The sequence below is a fragment of the Bactrocera neohumeralis genome, chromosome 4 (assembly GCF_024586455.1).
Source record: "Bactrocera neohumeralis isolate Rockhampton chromosome 4, APGP_CSIRO_Bneo_wtdbg2-racon-allhic-juicebox.fasta_v2, whole genome shotgun sequence".
Taxonomy (NCBI): domain Eukaryota; kingdom Metazoa; phylum Arthropoda; class Insecta; order Diptera; family Tephritidae; genus Bactrocera; species Bactrocera neohumeralis.
In genome coordinates, this window is record NC_065921.1 from 9,927,190 (window position 1) to 9,946,038 (window position 18,849).

Here is an 18,849-nt window from a genome sequence, read left to right on the forward strand (position 1 = left end):
GAGAAAAAATTGAAAGTTTGTTCACGATATGCTAATTTAAGGCGGAGGAACTTTGCGCGAACATATAGTAGAACTTAAAAAAGTATGATTTTTATGGAAGAAACTACATCAACATCTAACCGGAAGAAATATTTAAAATTGACTTCATAATCGTCCTTTCAGTGGTTTATATGAAAATTGGTAAGAAACTAAATTACCTGGCGAGTGCATATATTTCAAAATAAGCTAATTGCTTTAACTAATCTTACTTCAGAATCTCTTCCGGTATCCTAAATTTACCATTAATTATTACTACAACTACACATACGGCAACTTTTTATTGCTCATAATAAAGATATTGCGACCTCTCCCAAAATATTATGTGAAATTATATAACTACTTATCGGAGGCTATAGCAATAGAGCTTGAATAACATATTAGAAATAGATAAGGCAAATTAGTTATTTCAATGGAAGACTTTTAAGATTTCAAGTGCCTTGTAACCGCTTGCAATTGGGTTTTTTGGTTATCATAAATAAACAAAATATATTGGGACTGATAACAAAAGTTTATATTGATAATATTAAATTAAAATTAACTCCATTTGGTACTCGCAAGAAGTGATTTTTAATAATAGCGATAAATGAAAATCTTACAAAAAAGAGAGAGGAATAATGACACAGTACCGGTTTCGGAGTAATATTTTGAGAAAGACCTTACTTAAAAAAATTGTTTTGAAAACAATTTTCATCATTGATAGGAAGTCGACAGTTTATTCTGGAAAAAAATTTTGAATACCCTGTTCAGGGAATAAAAAGCGAAAATGTAAGCGTTCTATTGAACAGAAGGAAGTTTGGAGTGTCATCAACAAGGCTAAATCATCCAAGTCCATAGGCCCAGGTGTAATAAAAATGTTGATGCTAAAAGATCTAGGCTCGAAAGGAGTAAGCTACAATACCAAGGTCTTTAACCTTAAATCAAAAGCCACCCTGTGAGAGGACAATCCTCGTAGCGTTGGAATAGTCAAAAGCTTTTGACACAGTTAATCATACAACGCTTCTTGAGGACAGAGAGCAATCCACGCTACCTCCAGCGCTGAAAAAGTGGACCACGAGCGAGCTGGCAACCACCCGTACTGCTTCGTTTTCCAAACTTTAAATTAAGAAGATTAAACAGCGGATTCCGCAGAACGGTGTTCTCTCTCCGTAACTGTTTAACCTCTATAGTTCGAAACTCCCTCAACTACCAGAGAGAATTTCCATCACCTCGTCCGCTGATGACTGCATGATATTGACGTTGGTTAATGGAATCGATTGGATGTGCTTCTTCTTTTTTATTCTTCTCTGCAAGGCACTGAACACTTTCCCCAAATAAATCCACAGAGACCATATTTACGAACTGAACGAAGGAGTACAGACTGGATTTTAACATCACTGTTTATGACGTTAAAATTCCGACTGTCAATAACCTTACAATTTTAGATCTTACATTCGGCAGCGTGTGCTCCTTCATTCCTCATACGACCGCGATAACTGTCAAAGTCCAGAGCCGCGCAATAAAATCATGAAGTCGCTAGGCTGCAGCTCATGGAAAAAAGACAAAAAACTGTTGCTGGCAACATACAAGACAAAGGTGAAACGCAGACGAAGAAGCTTCAGACGTGTCAAAATACTGCACACGGGACTATTACAGGATGTTTCTTGATCTCTCCTGTTGAACATTTGCACAGCAAGGCCCGCATGTTTCCGGTTAAGGAACATAATGAGTTTCTTTGCAAACAGTTTCTGCTGAGATGTTTTCGCAGAAACCATCCTTGCAGCTGTCTGCTTGATGCGGGGCCGCCTCCTAGGAACATTAAAAGGCCTTTCCTTGATAACGTCGACGACATAGATTAGTATGTCGACTAGATTTTGAACGCAACTAACTTTAGACACGCACCCCCACCGACTTTGTCTCTGTGAATGGCGTAATTGCCAAGAGAGTCACTCTACACATGCGCAACTTCGTTTTGGATATTGTAGCATGTTAAACTCCAACTTATCCAGAAACGACCTCGACATATAGTATATACTATGACCAGCGTGCCCTTCATGTCTCTAAACACTTTTTTGCATGTCCAGCGAAGCCCTCCGACCCCGTTTCTTGGGCCTACCGTTAGATGACTTCGATGACAACCAATGTTAGATAACCGCTACAACAACAACAGAACTGATATGAAATTTATTATAAGTATTATTTAGATTCTTCCACTTTCTTTTTATCACGTTTTGTCTTATCAGTTTTTATGAATAAAAAGTAAAAAAAGTAATGATACTAAGGGAATTTACATATGAATAGATGTCATCCATTTCCGGAAACAAGCCACAAATTGTTATACGTAATGAGACGGAAAGGAAGGAAGTCGTCAAAATTAAGATTAGGTGTATGATTCAATTTCGCCTATTTTCGGTGGTTATCTTAATATAATGTTCCCAACATATGTTCCATCTAGGCACTATGGGAAAATATATACCTTGATGTAATATCATTACATTTTTTTCACATTTATTCTGTGGAGCGTATTTCGTTTCATTACGATCTCATTATGAGCAATCTTAGTTTTCCTTTCATATATTTTCTTGATAAAAACATACAACGAAGGCAACAAATTATTTGTCATACTGATACAAGCATAATACTTGGTCCATAAATTACTGATAAAATATACATACATATGTATGTATGTAGCTATGTAGTACTTTCAAGATAATTACAATATCTCTCGTTTATTACCAATACGAGAGCGCAAAAGACTTATCAGCAGTTAGCCCGTCTGACAGTTTTGGCCTATATGTAACCAGTCTGTGCATACCTAATGTAGAGTACCCACGCTGGAGCTGGAGCAAGTGACATTTAAAAGAACACAACAACCGCTCTGGTGTGATTAATTCGACAAGAGAACTCGACGCGTTTAGAACATTTGCAGCGACGTTGCAAGGAAGAAACGCGATACACAAGTGTTAAACGAAAAATTAAAAAATAAATAATTTTATAATATTTTAAGTGAACAACGAGACTAGTAAAAGAGGCATTCCAAAATGAATTTCTTTGCATCGATTGTTAAATATTTAATCTATATCGCCAATATAGTATTTTTGGTGAGTTGAGAATGTGTAATAGAAAAAACAACAAAAAAAAATTATTTAAAAATGCAGTTGTGTAAAAAATTTACAAATATTAAGTCAACGTGTTCAGTTTATTACCTGAAATTATTTCCGTTAGGAATTTGTTAATTTTTTACATTTACAAGTATTTATTTGCTTTGTGCAAGTGTCCGTGTATTTTCGTATTTGTAGGTGGGAAAACATGACATGAAAGTGTTTTTAACTTAATGACTTTAATACGCGCGATTCTGGAGCCATTTTTGCTCCCCCATATAATTACAGTGTAATTAACTTAAGTAAAAATATGCATACCGTGTAACATTTCTGAACTTGAACTTTATTATTACATTGTCCAACGTGAAAAGGATTTTAAAAATGCCTCAGTGTAAAATAAAACATGTTGTTTTTTTGTTTTTTGTCATAATAAATGTGGTCTCTAATTCCTCAATCCTTGGAAAGTAACTCAAAAAAATAAATTCAAAAAATAATTCCCTAAAAATCTGACTTTGAATCGAAGTTGAAAAATAATTTTCAAATATTAAATTAAAAATAAATTATATAATAATTAAAAGAAATAAAAATAATTACTTCTCATTACGCATAACGTCTCAAAGTCATATGAGAGCAAAGCAGCTATCGAAGTGTTTACTCATTACTGAGATGTTATCAACAGTCATAGATTATTTTCTTGCCTGAAACTGGGCACAAATTTTAGTTTTGCAATTAACAATGTACATACTTTATTCATTATTTACTTTAAGAAGTGTTTATTGTGAGAAAATACTCTTTTTCAATCAAGATAAATTATTAGTAAAAAAACTCTATTTCCTCTCTCTATTATTTTTCCATAAAGTGTAGAACTGGAAAGTTGATTTTCATAAGATTCTCTAGAGGCAAACTTTTCACTAGCAAAATCAGTGGAAAGTAAATCCCCCCCCAACCAAACTTTTAAAGCTTTTGAAGAGGCACTATCGATGGGTCTGTCCTGTCGTTGTCCTAATCGAATACAATTCCTCTTCTATCCACCGCAGCCGCTTCTGTACGATTGCTTCTGACGGTCTTCAGACGGTCCAATTGTTGACAGTACAGATCTGAATCAAGAGTTTGGCCGTAGAGAAGCTACCCAATGTAGAGGATTCTCTACCATTGACACCATTAAAAATATAGCAAAACCCCCCTAACCGTAAATCCTGGCTTGCTCACCATTTACGTCAGCTCACATGTATTTGACTGTGATAGTTTTCAGTTAAGGCTGTTGCCAGTGATCTATTTTTCTTCATCCATAACCAACCGCTTCAGAAATACCTCGATTTTGTTGCTTAAGATGATTTCCGTACAGAACTACGGCTCATGAGCTTTGACAATTTGGCTTCTAGAGTGTGGTATTATTGCGCGTGAGTGTTACAGTATCAGGACCATAAACTCTAAAAGACTAAGCACATTTTCAGCCAACTGACTTTAGTTTTAGCATTTATGGAATAAAAACCGTAAAACATTTCTTTTTTTTCTGCTTCCTATATTGGAGATATTCTCCTGACAAAAATTTACTTGTGAAAATAACAGCAAAACTGTCCATTTGAAACCAATACAAGAAAGCATGTTATAACTGTTGATATTCTATATTTATTTGTTCTTAAAAAATATATAATAATAGTTGTTTGTTCGATTTATCACTCTCCAAGTTTTAATGAGTTTACTATAGCTTTTATAACATTATTCAATTATTTAGGAATCTCTATAAGTTAGTACTCATTCGAGGCTGTTTTCTACTTTTCATTAAGGGTGTTTTTTTATGTGGCGGGTCCCAAAACCAGCGTACAACCCTGGGGAGGGATAGGATATTTCGCCTTCTCACTTTGACTCGCCTTCAAACTGATGTTAGGATACTTGGTCTTATACCGGAAGTCGTGAGCCACTTGAGCCATATGTAAAAGAATAGTTTCTGGCCACTCACAGGTGAATGGTGCTCAGAGAACTTTCCGCACTTGCGTGAACACATGGCACTGTTGGAAAAACTTGAAATATAGAAGATGTGGTTATCAGTACTGTGTGCCAAAATAGGCTACCTAACTTAGAAGAAGAACATAATTTGTCTGCAAAGCTCATTTCATCCTGTAATTTCAGTTGAAGAACAATTAATAATTTGAAGCAGCATTACTGCTTTGCGGAACCGGGATTCGCTCCAAACTACCAACTAAACTTAAAAAGTAGTATCTATAGTATTCCGTAGGCGATTGCAAACATCCGACTAAGTTTCCGTCGTAAAAAGTTTGTCATACGTTAAAATCTAACAGATGTTTGAAGAACGATACTCTCTGCAGTATAACTATATCGAACTGCAATAATATCCATCAACATTTTTCGTACAATTTCCCTATATCTTTTACACTCATTTGTCGGCATTTAAGTGTCTATTATAATTGGCATGGAGTTAATAATAGCCCACTCAGCCCAGACCACTCAGAATATCGGTGAACACCTCTGCTGCCGATTCGATAAAATTCAAATGTTTTTGCGAGCAGGAAATGTTTGACATATGTACACTAAAATAAATAGTGTTGGCAGAGATTAGATATGGAAACTGATTTGTAAGTAGATGCAGGGTATTATAGAAATATGAACATATGTAAGTTGTACAAAATGGCGTTGGTAACTGCGTAATTTAAGCGTGTAATTTACATGCGGCAATTCATTTTGTATGTATGTATGTATGTACATATCTCTCTTGTGCTAGTGCCGCGAAAATCCCCTTTATAATAGGTTAAATCTAAGTTTTAATGACCTTGAAGCACGAGAGTAAGTCATGACTAAATTTACTGGTATTTTTGTACAGGAAAGTACTTTGGCCTCGGTCGGTCAGGGGTTCGGACCTAGATGATTTAAATTTCAAAGAACTCACAAAAAAAAAATCCGATCAAATTTGACCCGGACTGACAAAAATATATTTATTTACACTGACATATGTGCAATATATACATATTTTTGACAATGGTCATCTGTCTACTAATCATTATATATATGTACGAACAAACATTAATTTGCAAAGACTACTATATGGTATAGAGAACAAAAAAAATTTTATTCATCGAAAATCGCTTTATTGTTTTTAAAATATTCTCCATTAAGATCTATATACTTTTGCACACCAATTTTCGTAGCACTGTTGCCACTCTGATTGAGGTATCTCCAAAACATACTTTTTGAACGTATCAAGCGCTTCTTCAGATGACGAAAAACCTTGACATCTTAGTTTATTTTTTACGAACGGAAATAAAAATAAGTATTTCGATGCCAAGTCAGGACTATACGGAGGATGACTCATCAAATCGATGTTTCGAGTGTTTAAAATTGCAGTTGTTTCAGTCGATTTTCGATCTTCGAGACCACGCTCATCGTGGAGTGGTGTGATCCGTCGTCGGTTGGTTAACCTGATTTCTTGGGAGACAGCTGGCATACAAATGACTATGTACCACACAGATTTAACTGGTTCGCGTTATTCTAGTGATAATGTTGAGATAAGTCCAGTTGTTTCAAGAATTTCGCATTTTGTTAACACTTCTCACGACCAAGCGGCACGTGCCTCTTTTTTGTGCGATCGTCAAATTGTACAAATATTTTTTACACTCAAATGTGGATGCAATATTGAATCTATGCTGGTCCTATTAATTCCTGTAGTTGTCTCTTTATCACGATAAGTCACATGACGATTGGACACTGTGCACAGCATCAATAGTTTTCGAAGCAACGACTGGTTTTGGACGACCTCCACGAAATTTCTCTTGGAGTGATCTGCCACCTCGATTGAATTCAACAGACCATGGCTAAAAACTGGTCTTTGATGAAGCTTCATCGCTAAAAATTTATTTCAGTTCATCGATGAACTCTTGATGAGTTAGTCCACGCAAAAAGTTGTAAAAAATAATGTTCGTGACTCAATTCCATATTTTGACCAAGATGAATATTTCAAGTTACTGTAAACAACATACACAACGCTCGTATGTCAAATAGTTTTGAGTTGTCAGTCACCATATTGCAACACTAGGATTGCCAAGTGCCGAAATATAAAAAATAGCCTACGTAACTCTTAGTTAAATATAACCTATAAATAGGAGTGCAGCTCCCACAATAACAAAGATTAGAAAGATTTAAGATACAAACTAATTGATATCATATAAATGTTCATACTATATTCTTATGTGCTTCATTATTTCTTTATTCATAGGTATGTGGCGTACTCATCATCGTCCTCGGCTCATTTATGGTGGGCAATCTTGGCGATATCTCGTCATTCGATGAGGCTATTAACGTTGATACACTGCCCATCCTAATAATTATACTGGGTTGTATAATATTTGTGATATCATTCGTTGGCTGCTGCGGAGCGATACGCGAGAATTCTTGTTTAATGACTACGGTAGGTTATAATATTATATAGACATACAATATAATCTTAGATAGATGTCAAAATTATTAACCCTTTTCTGTCTCCCACAGTACGCCGTCTTCATGTTCATTCTGTTCGTTCTGCAAGTGGTTTTAGTGGTTTGGGTATTTATAAAGCGTGACGAGTTCTTGAAAACTATGACAGATCTGGTTAGCACAGCATGGAATGAGAATGATTCCGCTAAAGGTTTCCCAATGGACGCGTTACAGCTTAGCGTAAGCATGCTATACTATAATTCTTACTTTTTACTAAAAGAAGTTTCTAATCGTTTAATTCTTCTCTTCAAAAATAGTTCAAGTGCTGCGGCAAAACTAGTTATAACGATTATATAAGTGCCGGCAAGGATGTGCCAGTTTCATGCTGTGGCTCGCTCGACGCTACGGTGTGCACCGCAGATGTATACCAGACTAAGCCGGGCTGTACTGCTGAATTCGTTGGATTCTGGCAGACAAATACGAATATTATTCGTTTCGCGGGCATTGCTGTTGCGGCCATTGAATTGGCGGTATTCACAATAGCTTGTTGTCTGGCGAGCAGCATGCGCAGATCGCGCAGACAATAAGTGGACCAAATAGAATGAGAGTGTGTGTCGAGCATGCGGTTTTGTAAATAAAGTACAGAAATATACATTGAATTCATTTTATTTGAAGTACAAATAATAATTGTGAATCGTGTATGTATGTATTAAAGAATGTAGAAGGCATTGCATAGGTTAAGTAAACTTAGTTAGTTATTTTATATTGTTAATCAATTATTATAAATATTTTTAATATTTGTTGATGCATTTTATTTATTATGAATACATATAATTAAAAAAATTAAAGTTAGAATTGTGTTCTTCATCGCTTTACTTATTGAAAATGAGTCTAAATCGCCGAAAATTATGTACCTGTAGGATCATACCGACTTGAACCATGTGCTCCACGCTGACCTCGAAATTGTTTCATATGATTGAGGAAGCTTTAGTCGCAAATTAGGACCAATATATAATGGTTAATCCAACCGATTCTGGTATTTTCGAGCGCTTTATCAAAATTGTACGACTCTCATCTGGAAAAAATCATTCAGCGGACAGGCGTTTGGGCTCAGCTGTCATGAAAAATTGGTCTTATTACATCTGATCAATTATGACTCGGACTGACAAAAAATAAACTTTCATTTATTTTAATCAGAATCTTTGTTATCGCCTTCAAAATAGCCTCCTGAGCCAATACAAGCTTAACAAAGCTAAATTCAAAAATGCACGATACCATTAATAATGTCTATAAGAGATGTTGTGATCTTTCTGATCCCAAGACGACGATTTCCAAGCACTGTTTCTTGAACTTAAATTTCACGTTTTGGTCCGGTCGATTGGCCACTAAGATCGTGTGATATAACAACTTTAGACTTTTTGCCAAAGAATGATCTTTCGACTGTTAATAAATATTCCCCATTAAATTTAAAATTTCTGGTTTTTTCTTTAAAAAAAGTAGGGAACCTCGAAACCTTTTTTAAACAACGGTGGCTACTCACAAATAAAGGCCGATTATTTCATTATATTTTTTTATCTTCTCGATTTTTTTCTCGAGATAATATTTAGATAATTTCAATTAAATCGACTGAGTTGTCACGACAATTATTAAAAAATGATTTGTGTTTTGATAAATCTGTTTAGAGGAAAACATTTAAATATCTAAATTATCGAAATATGTAAAAATTGTTATTTTTTTTGTTTTTTATCCAAAGCTCCACGCTGATTTTTCTTGATTTTTTCACTTTTCGATCTAAGTAGTGTGTACTTGTCAAGGAATTAAAACATTATATAGAATCTTTCTCAGCCAACATGATCTTGCGTTTGTTGTGGGCAAGTACGAATTCGTCTAAGCTGTGCCGAACAGTAATGTAACGGGTGTCCCAATATTAACGCAAGATTTAAATTTTCCGCAATTTCCAAATCTCTTCACAGCTGACGAAGTTAAAAGATTATTCCGACCACATAAATAGCGGCAAATTTAAATCTTGCGTTAATTTTGGGACTCCCTGTATTTAAATTCAATCTTTCATTAATTTTAGGATACCCTTTAATACCAAAAAGCAAAAAACTTGCTATTAAAATTATGTATAATATGTAGTGGTCATAATCAAGGTTTTACTGTGTTCCTCATTTATTATCGATAGGCCAAAATACTTTGAGCCCTGCATAATATTTGAATTGCAAAAATTGTATGAGTATATAGTATACATATTTATACACATTTTTACATGGTTACGTGGTATGATAGATACCCCTGTGTCATATTTATCTAGTCGATTAATGCACAAAAAAATAATCAAAGATAAGTAAGGAGTGATTTTTCGATATTTTATATATGCTTGGAGCCACAACAAAAAAAAATATTATAATTAGTTTTGTTAAAAAGCAAATATTCGGCCTAGAGTTCAGTCATTCGAACGAAAGTTACGCGAACAAACGAAATTGATTTTCGAAAGCAAACTAATTAAACATTTCTTTAAATTGCGAAAAGTTGTACAATATAAATTTATAATAAAATTTATAATAATAATAAATTAAATAATAATAAATTAATTAATAATAAATTAATTAATAATAAATTACATACATTAAGATACAAAATAAAATAATCGATTAAAAACAAAAAATATAGAAAAATGGGTTGGTGCGAATTTCTTGTAAAATGGCTACTATATTTTTTTAACCTGCTCGCAGTGGTAAGCTGATTATATTCTTGTAGTTACATATGTATATGTGATGTGAAAATATTTGGAAATCATTAAAAAAAAGTCCTGCTGAAGTAATGCGCTTCAATTGCAAGATGTGTGAAATAAAATATTTTGGAAACAGATAATGTTGAGAACGAAAGGGCTACGGACTGCTTTTTGGATTACTGCGCTTCGTGTAGATCGTTAGAGGTTCTTGATAAGGACTAGTTATATTGCCTTTTACTTGCATGTGCTTACTTTTTTGTTTCTTTTTTTATAAGTATGGTGCTAAACATGTTATTAAGAGGGCTAATGACGTTTGAAAATTAAAAAAAATTCTCATAGTGCTGATGACAGTTAAATTCTTAAAATATAAAAGAAAACGTGTTTGAAGATCAGAAGTACATTTTGAGTTTATGCAGTGGAGCTTGGACAGTTTTTTTCTCTCAGAACACTTAGGCTCCAGAGTTGTTAACAAATAACTGAATTTAGACGAAACATCAGCTTAAGTCCTTTGTGAGTTCTTGATATCTAAACGATAGATGGAGAGGAGTCTTCTGCTATTAAAGTAATATAAGAGCAATCAGATCATAAGATCTTGGTCATAATTATAATCAGAATGACTGTCATGTCATTAGAATGTCAACGTCATGTTTGGTATGCGAGCCAACGTCAGCTAAGTGGGAATGAATGACGGTTATGCTGTTAGTTTAAAGTGAATCTTAGAGAACCTAGAGCCGCTTGATGTTGTTGGGAATCAAACGAGATGTGGCGTGAGCACTACTGCTCTATACTTTTAAAAAGAACACAATAATTAAAGTCAAACGTCACTTTTTTTAGGCGGTTACCGTAGGTATGCTCCTTAAAAGCGTCAGCGTAGGGTAATCAGCACAGATAATATATTTTTTTTTTACTTTACGCCTATGTCTTTTCTTATATAATACTTTGTGAACAAGACACATGTCTGTCGAAAAAATTCCAATCAAGTTGAAAACTTTTGAGTTCACGCCTAAAAATTAAAAAAAAAAAATCTAGTTAGAAATCTCAGTCTTCAAATTTCACTATACCTTGCCTTGCAAAATTGTATATATATATGTATGTATAATATATACATAGCTTATATTTGCTATACGTATGTATGTTTGTTTGTATATTAGCCAATTCTGTTTGTGTTAAAATAGACGCCTTGAGTTATCAGTTCTGTTCGGAGTTGCGATAACAATATGGATGACTGTAATTACTTTTGACACATCATTTACACTTTTCCTGATTGAAATAGATATTCGCCATAAATATCATATACATATTCTATGCATGTATGTATGTAGTATGCGCTGGGTACGACTTCGGAACGGAATGATTCATTCCGTTTTAAGTACACTCATTTATTTAAATGAATATCAATGTTCGATAATCAAGGAATTCACTTGAACTAATTAACGAACTAACAGTTGTAAGCATCTAAAATGCGGTTTTAGCGCTATAAATCTATTAATAATAGCAAAATATTACCACTTCATGATAAATCACAAGTTAAATCTAGGTTAGGTTAGGTTAAATTTGTTGGCTGTCACGCCATTCGTAGCCCTACTGGTTCTTTGTTATACCAGAAATGGAGTTCAGTTTAATTCAGGACGTCAACGCTTTTTGCGAACCTTGAGAGCGATTTAATATCTATTATTGATATTTACTTCACCTAGTTCCTTAAACTGCGAAACTCCTGTATTTCTAAGACGGGTTCTAGATAAGACCGGACAGTAGCAAAGGTGATGTTTTAACGTCTCGCTAGTGTCTACTTCTCTGCACTTCCAGCATGTGTAATCGTTACTAATGCCCTTCCGACTCGCATGTGATGCCAGTAAGTTGTGATCTATCACGAGACCAATAGTCGTCCGCAGTCTTTTCGAGATCGTGTGGGTATAAAGCATTCCCGTTTTCCTTCCTTTTACACATGATCTTGGCGATCCTACATTTGCTTCAACCATTTCAGCTCATCCTGAACGACCTGTCCGTCCATTCGGAAATATAACTGTATATTGTTTTTAGCGACTTGCGTATTTCCTGTACTGGTTTGATAGCCAGACGGATGACACTTTTGGCGGTCTCAGTAGCTATTTACTGCATATTTTCAACAATTACCCTGTAGTTTCTTTTAGCTCTCCTACTCTAGATATTCGATTGGCCTTAACTGGATTTCATAATTTTGGATTTATCTTGAAATTTTAGGTAGGTAGGTAAGTAGGTAGGAACGCAGCCCTGTTGTATTTCGGGCTCAATTAGCACTAGCTGTGTCATTTTGGTGCACTATTCGTAAACCTATGTTATTGCTATCACGTTTCACCTTCTCTTTCAAACCATTTTGTGGCTTCGATGAAGCTACTAATGTCCAATATGCTTTTTGTATACATCCATTCAAGGTTTGGCGCTGGATGAATTCCAAGTGTTCGGTGTCGGATCTGGGATAGGGCTGGATATTCACAGAGAAAGTGGTAAATTGTTACCTTATTCCCTACTAGTTTGCAGCCTTGGTAGATGTTGTTGTAGGGCATACCAATTTTGGACGCATGTTCTCCAAATGGCCACTGCCACTTATTAAATAGGTCCAGGAAAAGTATCTACAGATACTTTAGTTCTTTTCTTGTCATATATTGGCCATATCTGTTTAGTTATATTGCATTTTGTTATATTCTTCCATCTGTTATTTGCTAATTGTTGAAATTGTATATTGAGCTCTCTCCTGATCGATCCGGGCTTGGTATCAACTCTGCCTCGGATCCGTTTAGGAAAGCTCCTGCCTTTGCCAGCTCGTCTGCTTTTCCGTCGCCGAAAATGTTCCTATGGCCGGGAACACAGATCAAGCTTGGAGCTTGTCTCTGGTTTTGTAATTTTAGTCCTTAGACAAATGAATTACTACATTACCCCTAGGTTTTGATAATATCCCGAAATTATATCAGACAGCTAAAGTTTTTTATATTTTACTGAATTTTTTGTCTCTTTCTTATATTGAATATTTCTATCAGATTTCGATTTCTAAAACATTAGAGACTTTCTTATTTGAACTATATATGTATGTATATTTTTTTAAAAATAATTTTTTAGATAGTTGGCATCCTACTGATCATACTCGGCAGTCTTGTTCTGGATGGCATGGGTGATCTAAAATCGGACAGTAATATGGATTATACCAATGTCGTACCCATTATTGTTATAGTACTGGGTGGTGTCATATTTATTGTGTCCTTCTTCGGCTGCTGCGGCGCACTTAGGGAGATCAATTGGTGTATCCTATTGGTAAGTTTGAAAACATTTTTTTTTATTTTTACATACTCCGGTAATAAATAACAATATTTTGTCTTCCAACTTCTGCAGTACTCGCTTTTCATGTTCATACTGATGTGTCTGCAGATTGCACTTGTCGTTTGGTCTTTTGTGGAGAAGACAGATTTCCTCAACTCTATGAATAACATTGTTCATAATGCGTTTGAGAATAGAAATGATGATGCTGACAACCCTATGAACATACTACAGATTACAGTAAGTCGCGAATATGTTCGGGAAAAATGTAAAATTTTTTAATCATCTTTTTATGCTTTCTCCCTATGAAATGTAGTTCAGCTGCTGTGGCTACAATAATTACACCGATTACACCAGCACCGTGCCACCGTCTTGCTGTGGTTTTGTGGAGACGGATGCTCCGTGTCCAGCGGTCATTTATGATACCAAACCGGGTTGCGAATCGGTGTTTTATAACTTCTGGTCCGATAATTTAGGTTATGTGCGAATTGGTGGCATTGTGGTGGTTGCTATAGAATTCTTGGCATTGATATCAGGTTGTGGTTTGGCGGGATGCGTACGAAAAGCGGAACGTAGAAATATGGCTTAGAGAATTGGCTCTACATCAATAGTTAATTATTTATTTTAAATGTTTCGTTGTTTGTAAAATAGAAATTTGTTTTAAGCGCAGAATATTTTAGGTTTTTTGGAAATAAAGTTTTATTTATAATACATATGCTATTAATATATTTATAATTAGTTAAATAAATTATACACAAATCGGCTGAGATATATATATGTATGTATATGTCTATAGCCAGAGGGCAATTAAGGCAATAATGTCACTTCGCACTACGTCAGAGAATGTCCTTAGAAGCAGCGAGGCAGTAGATGGGATGGTACTGGGTTCAAGGTCACAAAGGAGTTCGGAGCAACGAAATAGCTGATGAGGTTGCCAAAGTACCATTCGTATTTTTACCGAACCAGAACAGGAAATACGGATGTCACAAAAAAAAAACAATGTACAATGAAATTTCCGAAAGGGCTGACACATGGATCTAGCCGAGACGGAATGGCAGAATCGCCAAAACAATATGTAAGAATCCCGAAGGAAAACAACTTTTTACTCACATGGTTTCGAAAGAACTGCTGGACGATTGCAGTTCTAATGACTGGTTACAACTTACTGGCATCACATGCGAGTCGGATGGTCATTAGTAACGACGATACGAGAAGTGCAAGGAAGTAGGAACGGGAGAGACGCTGGAACACCTCCTAAGCTTCTGTCTAGAATTATCTAGAACTCAGCTTTAATATCTAGGAGCTTCCTAGTCCAAGAGACAAGATAAAGTATCAAAATTAGATATCACATCGCTCTTAAGGTTCGCAAAAGTCTTGACAACCTGTATGACGAAAACTTGCGCTTAAATTAAACTGTACCTCCATCTGGCATTACTAAGGACCAGCAGATCCCGGTATGGCGTGGCAGTCAGGCCATATAACCAAACCTAACCTATATAAAACCGATGAAATCTCAAAATATTGGGTCTATAACTATTTTCGCCAAGCGATGGCGTAGCTTGTTTATTACTATTTTTCCAAAATTCCGAACATTCGATGACAAGCCACTGTCCTGTTGCGTCTTTTTCAGTAAATGCCATTACTTTGAATCCTAAACAACAATAAAAATAAAGTAAGAGTGCTATAAATCTGCAAATAAATGCGCCATAATCCATATCTCGGGACCTACACGACCGTTTTCAACTAAATTCGACCTCTTCACTAATGTCGAATAATTTTTCTCCGATTTCTTATAATTTCCGATTTTCTTATAATTCTGAAATTAAGTTTAGGATCCAATTTTTCATAGAAAAGATAAAATAATAAGTTAAAGGAGACTCTTGTGGACTATATGTATACATATATTGAGAAAACTTGGTAAAGAAGCCTGGTTGATTATAGTGCTCTTAAGCTCAAAATTATCGAGTACTACGAAGCTTAAAATCCAATGAGAAGTAACGAATTTCCGAATACCACTGCGCACTTCATATTCAACTGTTTTTATCTCCCAAAAATATACTACACATTTTTGTACAACAACCTTTCCACTGGAAGAAGCCTTAATGGGCTTATAGCGATAAGGCCTTGTGGCCTGGAAAAATTGTGCACTATATAAAATATACTATTAGATAGCGAATGGCAGTAATACGGGTGAGGTCTGCTGGAAAACGTGCATAGCAATAACGCATTACCGTTAAAAACAAATAAAGGAGATAAAGAGGAGGAAGGAAAAAAAGTTAATTACACGAAAATATGGATTGCGGTGGTGTTTTAGTTAAATATATACTTTTCATATTCAACATACTCTTCGTAGTAAGTAAAGACAAGAAAATATAACCTCAAAATGAGTAATATAAACAAGTGAAATATGAGTGGAATTTCGTCGGTTAATTTTAGACGGAATTTTAAATGAAAAAAGCCAAGTTGTGAGAACTGATATCACAAGGTACTGATAATAGCATTTTTTTGCATCAGACGAGCACTCAATAACGGTTTAGATAGCTAGACAACGGGTTAGTCATTGAAATTTAATTTGCAGTTCTCAAATATTGAGTCACGGTGCGCGAACACAGCTTGCAAATTAGTTGCAGCCCATTTAGTAAGTTAATTTATTTTTTGTATTAGGTGATTACACGAAAACGAAACGATAAAAGGAAGAGAATAATTAATATTTAAGTTTCACACTTAAGCACAAGCTTTCAAACATGTGTCTTTGGCAAACAATATCACAAAGCAGAAGCCTTTTATCTACATGAAATAAAGCTGATTCGCTTTATCGATAGTAAAACGCTTCTATCTTATCATAAATGCCGACAAATTTACACAAAAATTAATTGAAACTATTTTTTTTCGGAGTTGAGGCTTTTTGGATTTTTTTTGTGTTTTGTTTATACAGGTATAAAACGAAAAAACGTTAATTGCACCGAAGTTATGATATAAAAATTAGCTACTCATGTGTTGAGTATAAGTAAATACGTTTACTTTTAACTTGTTGTTGCTAATATAAATAATATTCTTGTATAGAAGTGACATATAAATCCATTTGCACTTCTTCGTGATAGCGCTATCAATAAACTCATAATAGAACTTAAAATTTTGCTTTGACCACCCTGTATTGCTGCAATTTTTCTTCTACTTGTAGCAAATAACGACAGCGTCTACGCTTTCACCATAAAATAATTGAGAAATAATACTTATGTCATGATCTGGTAGATATTGTTACTGTTGTTTGATACATTTCTCATTGAAAGAAATTGCGTTAGTTTTTCTCAATAAAATAAATCTAAAATTTTGGAAGGTTATTTATGCCTTGCGAGGTTATATCCACGTATGATGTTCAAACTATTTTCTTTTGAATTTGCATATTTAAAATGTACATAAACATATTAGAGAATATTTTATGTATATATGTATTATATTTTAATATATTTAAAAAAATTCACAAGAAACGCGTGTTTTCTGCCTTGCAAGTGGATATAAACCTTTAAGTGTCGTGCAAATCGAATTTCGTTCAAACTAAATTTACTCCTTTACTCAATTAACATTTACAAAAACAATATGATTTTGTATTTATAATAGTTAATAATATATGTACATCTCTACAGGTATGCGGTATATTGCTAATTGTCTTCGGCTCTATATTAGTGTCACACATACAGCAAGTGGGTAGCTTTGCGCAAACGTTTGAAGCTAACAGCGTTCCCATAGCAATTCTTATACTGGGATGTGTGATATTCATAATTTCGTTTTTGGGTTGCTGTGGCGCAATACGCGAGGACACATGTTGCACAATGACGGTAGGTCACTTAGTAATTATGTGCATATGTACATATACATGAACAAATATGTATATATGTATCTACTAATATATTAATTTAAATTAATATTATTACTTACACAACAATTCGCACATCTTCATCTTGTAGTACTCCGTCATTATGCTCGTCCTCTTGCTGGTTCAGATTGCTCTGGTGATACTTGTTTGGACACAACGTGCCAAGTTCCTCAATTATGTAGATCAAATTGTGGAAACAATTTGGAAGCAGCACAAAACAGATCAGAAAGTAATGGACGCTTTACAATTGACGGTAAGTTTCTCACTAATCGGTTAGCGCTTAACCACAACTACATTAGCAATGTACATATATTAATAATATTTATTTCACTTAGTTTAATTGTTGTGGCGTGAATGGCTCAACTGATTACACCTTAAATCTCGAGTCGATCCCAAATTCCTGTTGTGGCACAAACGCCGTATCTTGTAGTGTGTTAGATGCTTTGAAGAAACCTGGTTGCGAAGAAGCTTTCCATTCATTTTGGGATAAAAGCATAAATATTGTGCGTTATGCTGGCCTCGGTGTAGCAGCTATTGAAGTGAGTCGTTTAAAAGCACTTTACGCTATTAATTTACTTACTTAACTTAAACCGTAAATTTATATTACGTATTTTCAGTTAGTTGCATTTATTTTCGCCTGCTGCTTAGCGAATCAAGTGCGCAACAACATAAGGAGAGCAAACTACTGATTTCAAAATGGAGGTCATGTGAAATGATGTGTTTACAAGTTTTAGCATTCCAACGATTATAGTTTGCTTGTCACCAATATTAGTAGCAAATATTTTATATATAAGAAATAACTATTTAACTTTTATAAAAAGTTTACGAAATCGATGTATGTTATAAAATGATTTGAATTCAAAACGATTAAATAAAACTTAACAATTTGGTGTGGAAACGGAAGCAGCGCCGAAACTAAACTCTTTGAGTATTTTTGACACTTTATTTAGATTCCACAAAGACAAATTAGGGCAGCACTGTAAAAAAAACAGTTCTGCTGTAAAGTTGTTGCCAGTTGTAAAAGATACTTTAATAGCACAAATTGGTAGGGCTTTCTGGTAAATAATGTAAATAATATATGATGTAATCCATAGTTAATGTAACAAAATTATTAACAAATTTGTAAATATATGTTTGAAATTAAAACTAAGGGGATGACATGGGTCCTTGTTCTCCATATACACTTGTTTGGAATTCGATGTATTAAAATTATTCGATATTATTCTTTTTCTATTTTAATAATGTCATTAAATCACTCTTTCCTTAAAGTGAATGAGAATAATATTTCTTTGAAGTATAAAATTAAATATATAGTGGAGTTTGAATTTTTATGCTAATTATTTAATTAGAGCAAGATTGGTAGAAGTAGTGGAGGCAAGCCTAGATTTACCAGTACTTACCATCACGCGTAC

The 18,849-nt window shown here is 34.5% G+C and overlaps 4 protein-coding genes across 4 annotated transcripts in view; 3 read left to right on the top strand and 1 right to left on the bottom strand.

Moving 5' to 3' along the window:
* The window catches only part of LOC126754776 (sialin), a 441,635-nt gene that overhangs the window by 322,167 nt on the left and 100,619 nt on the right, over positions 1-18,849 (bottom strand). The window lies entirely within an intron of this gene.
* LOC126754788 (CD63 antigen) lies at positions 2,896-8,389 on the top strand. Its single transcript, XM_050466905.1, has 4 exons — positions 2,896-3,116; positions 7,345-7,536; positions 7,617-7,781; positions 7,859-8,389. The coding sequence occupies exons 1-4, from the start codon at positions 3,057-3,059 to the stop codon at positions 8,126-8,128; spliced, it is 687 nt and encodes a 228-aa protein (XP_050322862.1). The 5' UTR covers positions 2,896-3,056; the 3' UTR covers positions 8,129-8,389.
* Positions 10,210-14,237, top strand: LOC126754786 (23 kDa integral membrane protein-like). Its single transcript, XM_050466903.1, has 4 exons — positions 10,210-10,278; positions 13,369-13,560; positions 13,639-13,803; positions 13,880-14,237. Exons 1-4 carry the CDS (start codon positions 10,219-10,221, stop codon positions 14,150-14,152), a joined length of 690 nt encoding a protein of 229 aa, XP_050322860.1. The 5' UTR covers positions 10,210-10,218; the 3' UTR covers positions 14,153-14,237.
* Positions 15,749-18,357, top strand: LOC126754784 (23 kDa integral membrane protein-like). Its single transcript, XM_050466900.1, has 5 exons — positions 15,749-15,915; positions 17,208-17,399; positions 17,529-17,690; positions 17,773-17,976; positions 18,055-18,357. Exons 1-5 carry the CDS (start codon positions 15,856-15,858, stop codon positions 18,124-18,126), a joined length of 690 nt encoding a protein of 229 aa, XP_050322857.1. The 5' UTR covers positions 15,749-15,855; the 3' UTR covers positions 18,127-18,357.